Below are 18,334 nucleotides of genomic sequence, written 5' to 3'. Positions count from 1 at the left end.
GATATTACTGAATGTGCTTCCATCACTTTTTAGCTGAATGCATTCCAAATCTTAACCACGTGCTGCCATTTTCACTTACATCTCCTCTGGTTCTTTTAACTTAAATCTATGACCTCTGGTTACTAACCCTTTTGCCCCTAGAATGTTTGTCCTTATTTAGTCTATTAAAGCACCTCCATTAAATCTTCTCATAACCTTCACTGTAGAACCAAACCAGGTTCACAAGTGTCTCACAAAACTGAAATCCCTCATCACTGACATCATTTCAATACATTTCTTCTGGTCCCATCACAGACAGACTTTGTGTCTTTTATTATTTTCTGTGTCTTTATATGTGAGGCCTGTGTTTTTTTTCATATACTTGGTGATTTGTCCTCAATTTTAAATAATTTCCAACAGTAGATATTGTGCATAAAAATAAATTAAGATTATTTATTGAAACGCATATGCTCTCTAGCTGTCTTTCCATCATCCCTCATGTGCACTATCATGCACATAAAGATCAGATGAATAAAATGTACAATTATTAGTTACAATGAGTTCACTCTCTTTAGTGGCAGGCCTGTAGTTTCTTAGTTGAATTGATGCCTTTATGAAGATCTGTTAAAGCTAAAGTTTCTCAGTGGGGTTTAAGTTGTGAAGCATTAATTACTATTATGTCTTTGACATCAGAGGCACATACTTCAGTAACAGGAAGCAATTTTCTATGTAACAGCATTAGCTTAAGACTGGTTAACTACATTAACACTAAGTAAGAGACATTGCTATCTCCTGATGGATAATGACTAGAGGTATACTACATGGCTGCAGACTGTGGTACGGACTAACAAACAAATTGACTAACTTCTTCCAGAGGAAGTCATTTATATATCAGTGGGCAGGACTATTCCAAAACTGAGTTAATCCTTTCAGGCCAACTGCCTTATAAAAGAATGCCCAGAACAGAACCCAATACTCCAGCATAAAGGCAGTGTTTTTTTGAAGATTTACCTTAACTCTTATGCTTATTATTGTATTTACAAGTCCAGTAATCCCATTGCTTTTTTAAAAAACCTTTTCAACTTGACTTATAATCTTTGATGACCCTCTCTGTGCTGTACCTCCTTTAACAGTTGAACTTTTTAATTTATACTTTGAATCTGTAGACTCTTTCTGACTAAAGTGATTCACTTAACACTTCTGTTCTTAGGATCTGTTCCCATCTATTTATCAGATGCTAATCTTAAATTTAACCCCCTGGGGATATCTAGAACTGAGGGAATAGTTTCATAATAAGGGGATGACCCTCTAAGACAGAGGTGTGCTTCTTTCTGAGGGCTGTAAATCTTCAGAATCTCGACCTCGGAGAGAGGGATGTGGAGGCTGTGTCACTGAATGACAAAGCTGAGTTAGACGGTTATTAATGTGGGGAAATTGAGATGAGGATGAGAGTTTGTCAGAAGCTTGGGGTAAGGCAAGAAAGTAGAGGCGAGCTCAGTCCAAGATCAGACCAGCCATCATCTTGATTAAATGATAGAGCGTGCTGGAATCCTTAGAATCCCTACAGTGTGGAAACAGGCCCTTTGGCCCAACAAATCCACACCGACTCTCCATACAGTATCCCACCCAAACCCATTCCCCATTCCTCTACATTTAACCCCAGACTAATGCATCTAACCTACACATCCCTGAACACTGTGGGCAATTTAGCATGGCCAATTCCTCTAACACACACATCTCTGGACTGTGGGAGGAAACTGGAGCATCCAGAGGAAACCCACGCAGACATGGGGAGAACATGCAAACTCCACCCAGACAGTCGTCCGAGGCTGGTATCAAACCCGGGTCCCTGGCGCTGTGAGGCAGCAGGGCTAACCACTGAGACTAGGGAGACTGAAACTGACTCCTGCTCCTATCTCTCCTTTTACATTTTGGAGTCAGCTCGTGTAAGGAACACCTAGAGACACTGATGAAGCTGCAACATAGAAATGTTAAATTTCTCCTTGTCTTTTCTCTTCTAAGCGTATTGTTGGATAAAAGGTTCCGGGCAGAATGCAAGAACTATGGAGTCATCATTCCCTATCCACCATCCAATCGCTATGAGACGTTACTGAAACAGAGACATGTACAGGTACGGATCGTGTTTACTCCAGCGTTCAGGTTGTCCTGATTGCTCAGGGAAATGGTGCATCATTCTGTGCAGAACTGAGTCTCACAGACTGACTTCTATGCCCAGCCTCTGACCTGTGACCTCTGCCAGCCTGGCGATAAATCCCCACATGTCTGACCTCTGTGCATCCAAGAAAGAGGTCAACTCGATTCAAGTTCCTCTTCCAGATTCCTGTCCACTGCTAGAAAGAGCCAATGGTGGAGTCATGGGTCACACATCTCTGGGCAATGTTTCCATTCTCAGGATGTGTGGGTATTGCTGGTACATCTCAGTCGTGCTGAGAATCCCAGAATTGGTATGGCGCAGAAGAAGGCCATTTGGCCCAGCATGTCTGTACTGGTTCTTCAAATTACCCAGTGCCATTCTCCTGCTTTTTATTCACACCCATGTCTATCTAACAGCCCCTTGAAAGCCTCAATTGAACCTACCTCCATCACATTTCCAGCCAGTGTTTTCCAGTCCCTAATAGGTCACGGTGTGAAAATGCTTTTTCTCACATCGTTCCTGCTCCATTCACTCATCGATCTGTTTCCTCTGGTGGTTGTTTTCTGTACGTGTAGGCATGGGACTGGATTAATTTAGGATATCTGTGGTTGGCATGGACCAAAGGCTCTGTTTCCGTGCTGCAACATCTCTTTGACTCTAAATGTCTTCACAGCTATTCTATCCGGTCAACTTGTGATTTTGGAAACCTGCATCAAATTTCCTCACAGCCACCTTCTCTCTCGGGAGCACAGTCCCAACTTCCTCAATCTATCCTCATCACTGCAGCTCCTCCTGCCTGGAGCCAGTTTTGTAAATCACTTCTGTACCCCCTCCCAAGCATTCACACCTTTCCTGTAATGTGGAGCCCACAAATATCCAAAGGTGGTGTCGAGTTGCCTTTTTAAAACCACTGAAAGTCTTTCTTGGCCAAGTCAAAGGACATTTAAGAATGAAGCACATCTGACCACAGACTGTAAGGACAGCAGATTCCCTTTGCTACAGGGTATTCACAGTTGGTTGGTAGAGCAAAACTTCAATATTGCTGAAAAAAAGACACACACTTTGTCAAAATCTTTTGACTTGTACTCATCAGGATCATGCACAAGAATACTAATTCATTGGGGGAAAGCAGCATTTATAGATCATAAAAGGAGAGTGTTGATTGGTTGACAAGTAGACACTAGCTAATACATTGGTCAGAGTCCACTTGCGAACCAATTAGCACTTCCCGCCTGTGCAGGATAAAACGTAGCTTTCTTCTTGATTTGATAGTCTTGCAAAACGTCCTGATGAATGCAACAGGACAGCTTTGTGAAAATGCAACTTTTTTTTCACCAATGCTAAAACATACTAATGAACTGAAAACAAAAAGTGCTGGATATCACAGCGAGCCAGGCAGCATCCATGGAGAGTGAGGAAGCTAATGTTTCGAATCGAGATGACTTTTCATTAGAACATTAGATTCGAAGCTTGCTTTCCCTCCAGTGTTACTGCCTGACCCTCTGTGATCTCCAGCAATTTTTGTTTCCAGTTCAGATTCCAGAATCTGCAATAATTTGCTCCTGTACTAATGAACCAGTTAGGTTTTACAACGAACCATGTTCGTTATTATTAGGATCAGAATTTTTCTTTCCATGGCTTTCGACTGGCCATAGTGAAATCTGAAATGTCGTAGCCTGGATTATTAGTCCAGGAACAGAAACATGCCTGACTGTCATAGAATCATAGAGATATACAGCACGGAAACAGACCCTTTGGTCCAACTCTTCCATGCTGACCAGATATTCTAAATTAATCTAGTACCACTTGCCAGCACTTGGCCCATATCCCTCTAAACCCTTCCTCTTCATATAGCCATCCAGATGCCTTTTACATGTTGTAATTGTACCAGCCTCCACCACTTCCTATGGCAGCTCATTCCATACATGCGCCACCCTCTGTCTGAAAAGGTTGCCCCTTAGGGCAAATCTTTCCCATTACCTTAAACCTATGCCCTCTAGTTTGGACTCTCCTACCTTTGGCAACTCATCCTATTCATGTCCCTCATGATTTTATAAACTTCCATAAGGTCATTTCCAAGCCTTTAATGCTCCAGGGAAAATAGCCTCAGCCTATTCAGCCTCTCCCTGTAGCTCAAATCCTCCAACCCTGGCAACATCTTTGTAAATCTTTTCTGAACCCTTTCACAACATCTTTCCTATAGAAAGGAGACCAGAATTGCACGCAATATTCCAACAGTGGCCTAACCAATGTCCTGTACAGCCGCAACATGACCTCCCAACTCCTGTACTCAATACTCTAACTATTAAAGTAAAGCATACCATACACCTTCTTCACTATCATTCTTCATGATCATATCCACCTGCAACTCCACTTTCAAGGAGCTATGAACCTGCACTCCAAGGCCTCTTTGTTCAGCAACAGTTGTCAGGACCTTCCAGTTAAGTGTATAAGTCCTGCCCTGATTTGCTTGTATTCCTCTCTGCACTGCCAGTGCAAAATGGATGTTTTATTTAGGGAATGCTAGCTATGAGGAGTCTTGTATTAAAAATCTGCCATGTTCGTAGTCTTTTTTTCTTGCAACGTTCCACATTCATGATGGGTTTCACCTTTCCCTTTGGGATGATAACCCACCCTCAGAGTCAATGGCCTCCCCATCTCCTGCATTAGTCAGAGACCTAAAGGATGGGGATAACCTGCCAGATTCCTAATAGTTAAGTCGTCACAGTGAGGTTGTGAGGAGTGATTCTCATTCAAGTGTTAGTGTGAGCCTTTCGAAAGAAGAGGATCTGAAATGTTGAAAGCCAGATGGGGCCAGGTTGGACCCTGTCGATTCATTGTGTTTTGTCTCCTCACCCCCACCCCACAGCTCTTGGGAAGGTCCATCGACCTCAACAGACTCATCACTCAGAGGATCTCAGCTGCTATGTACAAGTCTCTGGATCACGCGATCAGTCGATTCGAGAGTGAGGATTTGACGTCCGTTGTGGTGAGATCATCAAGGTCTTCAAGCCGGGCCGTCAGTTTCAGAGGGTGGGGCTCGGGTGCTGAGATGTTTCCAACTGGATTAGGCAGGGTAGATGCAGAAAGGATGTTCCTGATAACAGGAGAGTCCAGAAACAGGGGGTCATAGTCTAAGAATGCAGGGATAACCATGTCCGACTGAGATCAGGAGAAATGTCCTCACCCAGAATCTGGTGAGACTGTGGAATGCTGAGCTGCTGAAAGTACTCGAGGCACTGTATGATTCAAGAAAAAGATGAATGTTGCACTTGGGGCTAAAAGGGTCAAAGGGGATGAGGGGAGAAGCAGGAATAGACAATTGAGTCGGATGATCAAACATGATCATATTGAACGGAGGCACTTGAAGGGCCGAATGGCCTACTTCTGTCCCTAATTAGTAGGTTTCTACACTACAACCAGAAGAGAGGCAGAAAAGACCCTTGAACCACAAAGGCTGCATCTTCCTTCTCGAAACAACACAATATTTTGGCCTTAACCATTTTCAGTCAATCCAGGGAAGGTTTAGTAGACTAATATAGAGGTTGCTGTTTAAAAATCAGCAGTTAATTATTTAAAATAGAAATGAGGTAAAATTATTTCTACCAATGAGTCTAGAGCCTTTGGAATTCACTTCCTGAAGAGGTAAGGATAAAGAGTCCTTGAATATTATTAAGTCAGACATAGACGCATGTCACCCAAGGGGTCCAAAGGTTTCAGGGGTAGGTGGGGATGGGGATTTGAGGTTACTGACGGATCAGCCGGGGGATTGAATGATAGAACAAGCTTGAGGGACTGAATGGCCGACTGCTGCTCCTGATTTGTTTATTCATACATAACGTTGATTGAGTCCTCTGTGATTTGAGCCTATAGGAATTGGAGTGGCTGTTTGAGGTCAACCGTCTCACTCATCGTCTCCTATGCAAACACATGACCCTGGACAGCTTTGACGCCATGTTCAGGGAGGCCAATCACAACGTATCTGCTCCGTATGGACGAATCACGCTTCATGTCTTTTGGGAACTCAACTTTGACTTCCTGCCCAACTATTGCTACAACGGATCAACAAATCGGTGGGTGTTGCCTTTTTGATGGGGTGGGGTCAGAGGTGGAAGGTGGGGGAGGGTACCTTCTCAGGGCCTTCTCTTCGCTACATTCCCAACCAATGAGAATGCTCCTGATGAAAGACCCCCAACACTCTCTGTTTCTTGTCAGAGGAGGGGGGTTGGATGTTCCTCATCATGAGACTCAGAATGTGGAATAGTCAAGTCTAGAGGTAGAAAAGATGCAGCCAATGGTTTCAACAGCCAATGAGCTGAGGGAGAGGTGGCGACATTGCGAAGGTGGTCTCAGTGTGTTGGGTTTAGTGTTTTGGATACGTGGTCTGAAGTTCATTTTTGGGTCGGATAAGATCTGGAAGTTGCAGACAGCCCTGTGTCAGGCTGGGAACAGGAGGGCGATGAAGGTGGGGGCAGAAGAACCAGTTTTGTGGTGGGGATTGAAGGCAATTACTTTGTTCATCCCAATATTTATTTGGAAGGAATCTCTGCTCATCAACCAATTGGAACACATTGAAAGAGGCCATTCAGCTCATCTATTCAGTGTTTGCTGTGCGCTGAATAGATCAGTCTAGTCACATTTGCCTACAACATTCTCACGTCCTTCAATATTGTTTCCTTCATCCTTCACCTCAATCTAAGCGTCAGTTTTGAGACCTCAGGCACTAACCCTGCGAGTGAATCCCACGGCCTCACAGCTCTCTGTGTGATGAGGTTTCCCCTGCCACCTTTGCTAAATCTATTGCGTATAATTTGCCATCATTCTTGACTCCTTGGATACTATAAACAGTTAGTTTATTTCAAACCACCCTGGCCTTTTCCTTCACAATTTGAGACTGTGTTCTCCTGATATATCTGACAGTTCCTGTTGCTGTGAGGTCCCTGAGCAGTCACTGTCCACCAGGCAGTGTCCACTTCTGGGAGTGGGTCAGCAGGTGGAGAGTGGAGAGATGAATGTGAATCATAGAATCCCTACAGTCTGGAAACAGGCTTTTCCGTCCAACCAGTCCACACCGACCCTCTGAAGAGTAACCCACCCAGACCCATTCCCCTACAGATTCCTTTTCCAGGCTGTGAAATAATCAGCACACTGGTGAATGTAGAGGAAGCTTATTCCGTATCTAACCCTATGTCCTTACCCAGGAGCAGGGACTGAAATCAGAGGTACCCTTGTCCTACCTAACCTTGGGTAAAAAACACAATCCTACCCCTGAACACAGGAAGCCTCACTTATTGGTCCCTGACAGACCCCACTGTCCCAGACATTGGCTGTACACTGTGCTGGCAGTGTTCGGGGACAGTGTAGAGGGAGCTTTACTCTGTATCTAACCTCATGTTCCTGTCCAGGGAGTGTTCAGAGGGAGCTTTATTCTGTATCTAACCCCATGCTGTCCCCTTCCAGTGAGTGTTTGATGGAAACAATGTAGAGAAAGAATTACTTTCAATTTAAAAGATTAGAGGAAACTTTATTTTGTGTCTAACCCCATGCTGTCCCTTTCCTGGGAGTGTATGATGGGGAAGATGTAGAGGGAGATTTTCCTTCAATTTATAAGAGCAGAGGGAGCTTTATTATGCACCTAACCCCATATTGTACCTGTCCAAGGGGTGTTAGATACAGTTGGTGAAGACGGAGTTAAGTTCTACTCTGTTCCTGTCCTAAAATTGTCTGAGGGGGAGTGTTGAGGGAATGTAACTTGCAGTTTAACAGAGCAGAGGAAGCTATACTCTATACTGAACACTCTGCTGTACACGCCCTCATAGCGTTTGATTCTGACACCATACCTTGAACTGCATTGTGTTCTGTTAGTACTATCTCAGGCTGCCAATGGACAAGAGATTTACAAAATCATGTTTATTTCTCTCTCACTGAAATTATAACGTTTTCCTTTGCAAACCCAGGTTTGTTCGGACAGCGATTCCCTTTACAGATGAGCCTCAGAGGGATAAACCAGCCAGTGTCCAGCCATATTACCTGTATGGGTCAAAGGTGAGTGAGAGTTGATTTATGGTGTGACTCTAGAACCAATGACAGTTTTGCTGGATTTTCAATCAGCAATTTCTGAGGAGCACTTTATTAAGTTTTAAATTTTATATCTGACTGAATATTGTTCAGAGTGGAGAGATTTGTTGGCAGTTTTGTTGGGTGTGGACTAGGACCCATCATGGTGCTAATTCATGTGAAAAATAAATCACTCTCTTTGAAGTTTGTTGTGAAGACTGATGTGGCAGCCATTTTGTGCCAGCAGTATCCCACTAGCTGCCACAAGATGGATGACAGCATCATCTCTGAGTTTCATGATATTGGATGGGATACTGAGAGAAATTCCCCAGGTTCGAAGATTTCTCAAAAGTGTGATGTGTCATTTTGCCTCAGTTGTATAGGAGACCGATTTTATGGTGCAGTGGGATCTTAACGACTGTCTGAACCACTGGGAACAGCAGTGAGTGGCAAGGTAGATGATATTTGGAAAGGTCTCTCTAGGCCTTTGGTTTGTTGACTCGACACACTGTTTCCCAATGCTGCATAGGTCGTCGTTGACTGGGGTGTGTGTTGGAAATTTGGGCCCACATGGTTTCCAATTTTCTCAGCATTTTGCTTCAGGAATTGCAACAAAGCTCCTCACATTCTGCTGTTCTCTCCCTGACACCGTGTGGAGTCAGAAAATTACCTCTTGTGAACACACAGAGGAAATATCCAATTAATGACCATCACCATACCTCGACACAACAGCCTGATTTATTCCAGTGCAGTCTCTGGAATATTCCAAACACTCATGGATTCCTGACAGTGCAGTTAGAGGCCATTCAGCCCAGTGGGTCTATACCCACCCTCTAAAATCCATCCCATCCAGACCCTGCAATCCCACGTTTCCCATGGCTAATCCACTTGGCCTGCATATCCCTGAACACTGTGGATAATTTAGCACGGCCAAGCTCCCTAACATGTATATCTTTGGACCGTGGGAGGAAACAGGAGCACATGGAATCCTGCACAGACACTGAGAGAACATGCACACTCCACACAGACAGTCACCCATGGGTGGAATCGTACCAAGGTCTCTGGCACTGTGCGGCAGCAGTACTAACCACTGCACCAACGTGCGGCCCTATATACATACATAACTCCCTTTTACATGGATGGAATTTATTTGATTCCACATCACAGAAACAGGCCATTCAGCCCAACTAGTCTGAGCTAGTGTCACCAGAGGCACCTCCCAACCCTGCTTTTCAAACCCACTTGGTCCTTCTGATCCTTTTCCTCTCACACACCTGCTCGCTCTTGCATCTAAACTGTCTGCCTCAGGTACTCCTTGTAGTGAATTCCACATTCGCACCGCTATCTGGGTGAATTTCAGTGACAACAGATGACTTTTTAATTGTGTTCGCATACAAGTCTGGAATTGAGGTGGGTTTGGTGTGAATTTGGCGATCCCCTTTTTTTTAGATGAGATTCCCTACAGTGTGGAAACAGGCCATTTGGCCCAACAAGTCCAACCTGCCCTCCGAAGAGTAACCCACCCAGACCCATTTCCCTCTGACTAACCCACCAAACACAATGGGCAATTTAACATGGCCAACTCACCTGACCTGCACATTTTTGGATTGTGGGAGAAAACCAGAACACCCGGAGGAAACCCACGCAGACACGGGGAGAATGTGCAAACTCCACACAGACAGTCACCCGAGACTGGAATCGAACCTGGGACCCTGGTGCTATGAAGCTGCAGTGCGAACCACTGAGCCACTGTGCTGCCCTGAAGAGGCAGTATTCCCAAGAGCCGAGGGAATAACTTGACAAATGGCGGCTGCAATTCTGCATCTCAATCTCCAACCTAGAGTCATAGAGATGTATATCATGGAAACAGACCCTTTGGTCCAACCCTATCTAGTCCCACCTGCCAGTACCCGGCCCATATCCCTCCAAACCCTTCCTATTCACATACCCATCCAAATGCCTCTTAAATGTTGCAGTTGTACCAGCCTCCACCACTTCCTCTGGCAGCTCATTCCATACACGTACCACGCTCTGTGTGAAAAAGTTGCCCCTTAGGTCTCTTTTATATCTTTCCCCTCTCACCCTAAACCTATGCCCTCTAGTTCTGGACTCCCCGACCACAGGGAAAAGACTTTGTCTATTTATCCTATCAATGCCCCTCATAATTTTGCAAACCTCTATAAGGTCACCCCTCAGCCTCCAACGCGCCAGAGAAAACAGTCCCAGCCTGTTCAGCCTCTCCCTGTAGCTCAAATCCTCCAACCCTGACAACATCCTTGTAACTCTTTTCTAAACCCTTTCAAGTTTCACAACATCTTTCCAATAGGAAGGAGACCAGAATTGCACACAATATTCCAACAGTGGCCTAACCAATGTCCTGTACAGCCGCAACATGACCTCCCAACTCCTGTACTCAATACTCTGACCAATAAAGGAAAGCATACCAACCGCCTTCTTCACTATCCTATCTACCTGCGACTCCACTTTCAAGGAGCTATGAACCTGCACTCCAAGGTCTCTTTGTTCAGCAACACTCCCTTGGACCTTACCATTAAGTGTATAAGTCCTGCTAAGATTTGCTTTCCCAAAATGCAGCACCTCGCATTTATCTGAATTAAACTCCATCTGCCACTTCTCAGCCCATTGGCTCATCTGGTCCAGATCCTGTTGTAATCTGAGGAAACCCTCTTCGCTGTCCACTACACCTCCAATTTTGGTGTCATCTGCAAACTTACTAAATGTCCCTTTTTATACCTCCCTTTCTATCCTTCCTGTAGCATTTGTATCATGGAACATTCAGCTGCCAGTCCTGCCCATTCCTGAGCCAGGTTTCCGTAATTGCTATGATATCCCAGTCCCATGTTCCTAACCATGCCCTGAGTTCATCTGCCTTCCCTGTTAGGCCCCTTGCAGTGAAATAAATGCAGTTTAATTTATTAGTCCTACCTTGTCCCTGCCTGCCCTGACTGTTAGACTCGCTTCTGTTCTCAGCTGTACCCATCTCAGATTGATCTCTTTCCTCACTATCTCCCTGGGTCCCACACCCCCCCCCCCCCCCCCCCGTATCTCCTGTACAGGTCACTTCTATCCCAAAAGAGATTCCAATGATCCAAAAATGTGAATCCTTCACCCATACACCAGCTCCTCAGCCATGCATTCATCTGCTCTATCCTCCTATTCCTGCCCTCACTAGCTTGTAGCACTGGGAGTAATCCAGAAATTACTACCCTTGAGGACCTCCTTTTTAAATTTCTACCTAACTCTCTGTAATCTCCCTGCAGAATTTCAACCTTTCCCTTCCTATGTTGTTTGTTCCAATGTGAACAATGACCTTTTGCTGCCCCCTCTCCCCCATGAGAACATTCTGCACCCTCTCTGAGACATCCTTGATCCTGGCACCAGGGAAGCAACGCATCATTCTGCTTTTTCGCTGCTGGCCACAGAAACATCTGTCTGTACCTCAAACTAGAGAATCCCCTAACACAATTGATCTCTTGGAAGCCGACATACCCCTCGTTGCATTAGAGCCAGTCTCAATACCAGAAACTTGGCTGTTCATGCTACGTTCCCCTGAGAATCTATCACCCCCTACATTTTCCAAAACAGCATACCTGTTTGAAATGGGTATATCCACAAAAGACTCCTGCTCTAGCTGCCTACCTCTCTTACCCTTCCTGGAGTTAACCCATCTATGTGACTGTATTTGAGACTTTCCCCCCTTCCTATAACTGCCATCCATCACATACTGTTGGTGTTGCAAATTCCTCACTGCTTCTAACTCTCTCTCCAACCGATCCACTCGATCTGATAAAATTCGCAGCCAGCAGCATTTATGGCAGATATAATCCGCAGTAACCCTTAAATTCTCTTTAAACCCCAACATCTGACAAGAAGTACATATCACTCTATTGAAGGCCATTTTTGCTTCTTCACTATCTGCAGACCCAGAAAATAACACCGTCTTGTTCCTCTACAAACACTGCCCCAAGTTTAAATTAATAGTTATGACTTATATTTTAAGTTTAATCAAAAAACATATCTCCAAAAACATATAATCAAGAAAGAACCTACTCTACTCACTACTGCAGATTCTCTGTAGCCCACACTTAAAACAACGATTAAATTATCTGATTCTGTGCTGTGAACTTTGCCCAACAGTCCCTCCAAGATCAGTTGTGAATTTCACTGTTTGATAATTTTCTGAACTTACATCAGGTGTGGCTGTGGAATCACTGAGCTCATGCTGTTGTTGGATGTATTCCATATCAGATAATAACAGAAATCCCAAGGGTCCACACTTACTTCTGACTTGTGAGCGTCGATGGAACTGATAGTAGTTAAATTAACAGGTGTCCCCTGAGTATTGCTGACTAGTTGTGTTTCCTCTCCACTCCCTCTCTCCTCAGCCCCTGAACATTGCCTTCACACACATCTACAGCGTCTTCCGCAACTTTGTGGGACCCCCTCACTTCAAGACCATCTGCCGCCTGCTGGGCTACCAAGGTATCGCTGTGGTGATGGAGGAGCTCCTGAAAATCGTCAAAAGTCTGGTAAATTGCCCACTCTGGTAAATTGTGTAAAGAAACTATAAACCTGTATAAGTACAGAGAACAGGGCTTCCCAAATGCTTTGCAGCCAATAAAGTTCTCTCGAACTTGGTAACAGTAATTAATGTTACTGCACCCAGTTGGGCAGAGTTCCCACAAAGAGCAACGTGCACGTGGCTGGATAATTTGTCTTGGTGCTGTTGACTAGGGGATAAATATTGGTGAATTTGATTTTCATCAAAATATGGGATCTTGTACATCTGCCTGAGAAGTCTCCCTGTTTAACACTTTATCTGAAAGACAGAGCTTCCTACAATGCAGTGTTCCATCCATTTGGAATCCCTACAGTGTGAAAGCACACCATTTGGCCTATCATGTCCACACCCATCCCACCCAGACTCACCCTATCCCAGTAACCTTGCATTTCCCATGATTAATCCACCTAACCTGCACACCTTTGGACTGTGGGAGGAAACTAGAGCACCCAAAGGAAACCCAAGCAGAAATGGGAAGAATGTGCAAACTCCACACAGACACTCGCCAGAGGCTGGAATCAAACCCAGGTCCCTGGCGCTGAGAGGCAGCAGTGCTCCTGCCCCTTTGATGATATAACACTCCCTCAGCACCGCCCCTCTGACAGAGCATTGCTCCATTGGAAATGCCCCTGTGATCGTGGTGTATCCCCTCAGTACTGCTCAGTCAGTGTTGGTTTAAATTATATCCTGGAGTGGGACTTGAATGTGAGTTGGAGGGAAATGTGATAACATGGAAGATAGTCAACACCACATCAGCCTGACATCCAACAGTATTCCCATAGCCAAATCCCTAACCAGTGACAACCTGAGGCTTACCAGTGTCTCAACTAAACACATCAAGAGGGTGACTGCTTCAGGTTGAGTGTTTGCATGGCAAATGATTCACCTCAAAGCCTGTCCATCGTGGAATGATGGAATACTCCACACCGGCCTGGATGGAGTGCAGCTCCAAAAATACTCAAGGTCATCAACACTGTCCAGGACAAAGCAGTCCGCTTGATCAGCACCCCCATCCATTAGCCTGAATATCCATCTCCTTTAAAGTGAGCACAAGGGGGCAGTAGTGAGCTGCTCTGCCACAATTTGCGAAGGTTCCTTTGACAGGAACATTCAAACCTGCAACACAGAGTCACACAGCTTGGAAACAAACCATGTGCTCCAACCAGTCCATGCCGAACATGATTCCAAACTAAACTAGTCCCACCTGCCTACTGCTGTCCCACATCACTCCAAACCTTTCCTATTCATGTACTTATCCAAATGGTTTTTAAATGTTGTAACTATACCCACATTCACCATCCCTCAGGAAGTTCATTCCAAACGCGAACACCTTCTCTGTGTGAAAAAAATTGCCCTCATATCTTTTTTAAATCTCTCTCCTCTCCCCTTTAAAGATGTGCCAATGAATGTGCTGCCAGTCAGGCAGCATCGAGGAACATGCAAATCAACGTTTCAAGCATAAGCTCTTCATCAGGAATAAATTCACATAAATATGTGCCTCCTAGTCTTGAAATCCCCCATCCTAGGGAAAAGACAACTGTCATTAACCCTATCTATACACCTCATGATTTTATAAAACTCTGTAAGTCACCCCTCCAACACTCCAGCCTTTCTTTATAGCTCCGATCTTCCAGTCCCAGCCACATCCTGGTAAATGTCTTCTGTACGCTCTCCAGCTTAATAATATCCTTCCTATAGCGTCTTCATCCCGAATTGCTCTTGAAAAGGTGTTGGTGAGTCATCTTCTTGAACTGGAGGTGTATTCTTGGTAGCTTGATCCAGAGAGAGACCCAGTAGTGGTGAAGGGACAGTGATGTGCTTGCACATCAAGATGGGGAGGAGGTGTCTTGGAAGAGAACCTGCAGCTGGTGGTGCCCTGTGTCCTTGACCTTCAAGGTGGATTTGTTGGGTTTTGGGAAGGGGAGGGAGGATGTGGATTTAGGAGGAGCTGGGGAGAGGGTGGAGATGGGATACACAAGGAAAGTGATGGGAGTTTGAGAGCCATGACGGAGCTGCTGATGAGGTTAATGCCTTCTGTTTGATTCTTCCCCCCCAGCTACAGGGCACCATCCTGCAGTATGTGAAGACCTTGATTGAGGTAATGCCCAAGATCTGCCGGCTGCCTCGACATGAATATGGATCCCCAGGTCAGTGCACATGTGCACAAGGGAGGCGCGGTAGTAGTTTGGCGCACCGACCTTTACACCGCTGAGGCTAAACGCCAGCTCGCGGACACATCCTCCTTCTGCCCCCTTGACCACGACCCCACCTCCCACCACCAAACCATCATCTCCCAGACCATCCATAACCTCATCACCTCAGGGGATCTCCCATCCACCGCCTCCAACCTCATAGTCCCACAACCCCGCACCGCCCGTTTCTACCTCCTGCCCAAAATCCACAAACCTGACTGCCCCGGCCGACCCATTGTCTCAGCCTGCTCCTGCCCCACCGAACTCATCTCTGCATACCTTGACATGGTCCTGTCCCCCTTAGTCCAAGAACTCCCCACCTACGTTCAGGACACCACCCACGCCCTCCACCTCCTCCATGATTTTCGCTTCCCCGGTCCCCAACGCCTTATCTTCACCATGGACATCCAGTCCCTGTACACCTCCATCCCCCATCACGAAGGACTCAAAGCCCTCCGCTTCTTCCTTTCCCGCCGCACCAACCAGTACCCTTCTACTGACACCCTCCTTCGACTGACTGAACTGGTCCTCACCCTGAATAACTTCTCTTTCCAATCCTCCCACTTCCTCCAAACCAAAGGAGTAGCCATGGGCACCCGCATGGGCCCCAGCTATGCCTGCCTCTTCGTAGGATATGTGGAACAGTCCATCTTACGCAGCTACACTGGCACCACGCCCATCTTTTCCTCCGCTACATAGATGACTGTATCGGCGCTGCCTCGTGCTCCCACGAGGAGGTTGAACAGTTCATCCACTTTACCAACACCTTCCATCCCGACCTCAAATTTACCTGGACCGTCTCAGACTCCTCCCTTCCTTTCTGAGACCTTTCCATTTCTATCTCGGGCAACAGAATCAACACGGACATCTACTATAAACCGACTGACTCCCACAGCTACCTAGACTACACCTCCTCCCACCCTGCCCCCTGTAAAACCGCCATCCCTTACTCCCAATTCCTTCGTCTCCGCCGCATCTGCTCCCAGGAGGACCAGTTCCAATACTGTACAACGCAGATGGCCTCCTTCTTCAAAGGCCGGAATTTCCCCCAGAAGTGATCGACGATGCCCTCCACCGCATCTCCTCCACTTCCGCCTTGAGCCCCGCCCCTCCAATCATCAATAGGACAGAACCCCACTGGTCTTCCCTACCACCCCACCAACCTCCATATACATCATATCATCCGTCGTCATTTCCTCCACCTCCAAACGGACCCCACCACTAAGGATATATTTCCCTCCCCTCCCCTATCAGCGTTCCGAAAAGACCACTCCTCTCCGTGACTCCCTTGTCAGGTCCACACCCCCCACCAACCCAACCTCCACTCCTGGCACCTTCCCCTGCAACCGCAAGAAATGCCAAACTTGCGCCCACACCTCCCCCCTTACTTCCCTCCAAGGCCCCAAGGGATCCTTCCATATCCGCCACAAATTCACCTGCACCTCCACACACATCATTTACTGCATCCGCTGCACCCGATGTGGCCTCCTCTATATTGGGGAGACAGGCCGCCTACTTACGGAACGTTTCAGAGAACACCTCTGGGCCGCCCGGACCAACCAACCCAACCACCCCGTGGCTCAACACTTCAACTCCCCCTCCCACTACACCAACGACATGCAGGTCCTTGGACTCCTCCATCGCCAGACCATAGCAACACGACGGCTGGAGGAAGAGCGCCTCATCTTCCGCCTGGGAACCCTCCAACCACAAGGGATGAACTTAGATTTCTCCAGTTTCCTAATTTCCCCTCCCCCCACCTTGTCTCAGCCAAATCCCTCGAACTCAGCACCGCCTTCCTAACCTGCAATCTTCTTCCCGACCTCTCCGCCCCCACCCCACTCCGGCCAATCACCCTCACCTTGACCTCCTTCCACCTATCGCATCTCCAACGCCCCTCCCCCAAGTCCCTCCTCCCTACCTTTTACCTTAGCCTGCTTGGCACACACTCCACATTCCTGAAGAAGGGCTCATGCCCGAAACGTCGTCTCTCCTGCTCCTTGGATGCTGCCTGACCTGCTGCGCTTTTCCAGCAACACATTTTCAGCTCTGATCTCCAGCATCTGCAGTCCTCACTTTCTCCCAGTGCACAGCGCGCAAGAGACCAGTGTTTTGGGGAAAGGTGGAATGGTAACCCTTGGCAACTAGGCCCATGTTGAGCTGAGTGATCGCACACAAACCAGTGTTAGTGGAGGGACGGTGAGAGGTGGTGCTGATCTCACTGCTAGCCAGTTGAGTGAGCGGCTAAGACATGTCTCTTCCAACCATTTAATCCATCTCTCAAATCTCATCTTAAACGTGGAAACAGTTCGGAGAGAATGAATCTCTCTGCCTCACAACTCTCTGTGTGAAGTAGTTTCTGAGGAAGGGTCGCTTGACCCGAAACCTTAACTCTGATTTCTCTCCATAGATGCTGCCAAACCTGCTGAACCTTTCCAAGAATTTCTGTTTTTGTTTCCCCTACGTCTGATAAGTTATAAAGAGATAGTATGATACGGATCCAACGGGAGGCCATTCTTTCCATTAGGCAATCCTGGCTTTTGAAAGAATGATCCATTTGGCATTGCACCCCTACTCTCTTTTTTACCCCAAAGCTTTGCAGATTTCTCCAGTTTGGTTATTTGTACAGTTCTTTTGACAGTTACTATTGAATCTGCTTCTGGAACCTTTTCAGTGTATTCCAGATCATGGTCATAAATAAATATTATTTTATCTTTGTCCTGCATATCCACCCACCTCATCTACTGTGTCCATTGCTTTCGATGTGATCTCCTCTACATTGGGCAGACAGAACGCCAACTCGTGTTTCAGGGAACATCTCTGGGAGACATGCACCCAACAACCCCACCGCCCTGTGTTTGTTGGAATACCTCAACTTCCCCTCCCATTCCCCCAAGGACATGCAAGTCCTTGGGTCACCAAATCCAATCCACCTGATGACTGCAGGAAGAACGCCTCATCTTCCACCTTGGGACCCTTCAACCACATGGCATCAACATTGACTTCACTCGTTTCTGAATCTCCCCTGCACCCCATCTCATCCCAGATCCAACCATCCAACTCGGCACCACCCTCTTGAACTGTCCTACCTGTCCATCTTCCTTCCCACCTATCCACTCCACCTTCCCCACCGACCTCTCACAATTACCCCCCACCCGCATCCACCTCCCCCACCCTCCAGTCTCACCCCCACCTTCCTATTTATTTCTCAGCTAACCCCCCTCCACCCCACTCTACCCATTCCTGATGAGTTTAAGCCTGAAACATCGACTCTCCTGCTTCTCGGATGCTGTCTGAGCTGCTGTGCTTTACCAGAGCCACCAATTTCAACTCTGACTCTCCAGCATCTGCCGTCCTCACTTTCTCTCT

The 18,334-nt window shown here is 46.6% G+C and overlaps 1 protein-coding gene across 4 annotated transcripts in view; it reads left to right on the top strand.

Annotated features, from left to right (window-relative positions):
- cyfip2 (cytoplasmic FMR1 interacting protein 2) overlaps nt 1–18,334 on the top strand; it is a 114,221-nt gene that overhangs the window by 79,381 nt on the left and 16,506 nt on the right. For all 4 annotated transcript variants that reach the window (XM_060836935.1, XM_060836937.1, XM_060836934.1 and 1 more), the window contains exons 20-25: nt 2,002–2,110; nt 5,004–5,123; nt 6,008–6,207; nt 8,092–8,179; nt 12,598–12,741; nt 14,830–14,920. In XM_060836935.1, the coding sequence (XP_060692918.1) occupies nt 2,002–2,110; nt 5,004–5,123; nt 6,008–6,207; nt 8,092–8,179; nt 12,598–12,741; nt 14,830–14,920 (752 nt within the window). The remainder of the gene's footprint in view (nt 1–2,001; nt 2,111–5,003; nt 5,124–6,007; nt 6,208–8,091; nt 8,180–12,597; nt 12,742–14,829; nt 14,921–18,334) is intronic.

This window comes from Hemiscyllium ocellatum, chromosome 16 (assembly GCF_020745735.1).
Source record: "Hemiscyllium ocellatum isolate sHemOce1 chromosome 16, sHemOce1.pat.X.cur, whole genome shotgun sequence".
Classification (NCBI taxonomy): Eukaryota; Metazoa; Chordata; class Chondrichthyes; order Orectolobiformes; family Hemiscylliidae; genus Hemiscyllium; species Hemiscyllium ocellatum.
The sequence above is the reverse complement of the archived record's forward strand: the minus strand, read 5'-3'. Positions and strand labels throughout refer to the sequence as shown.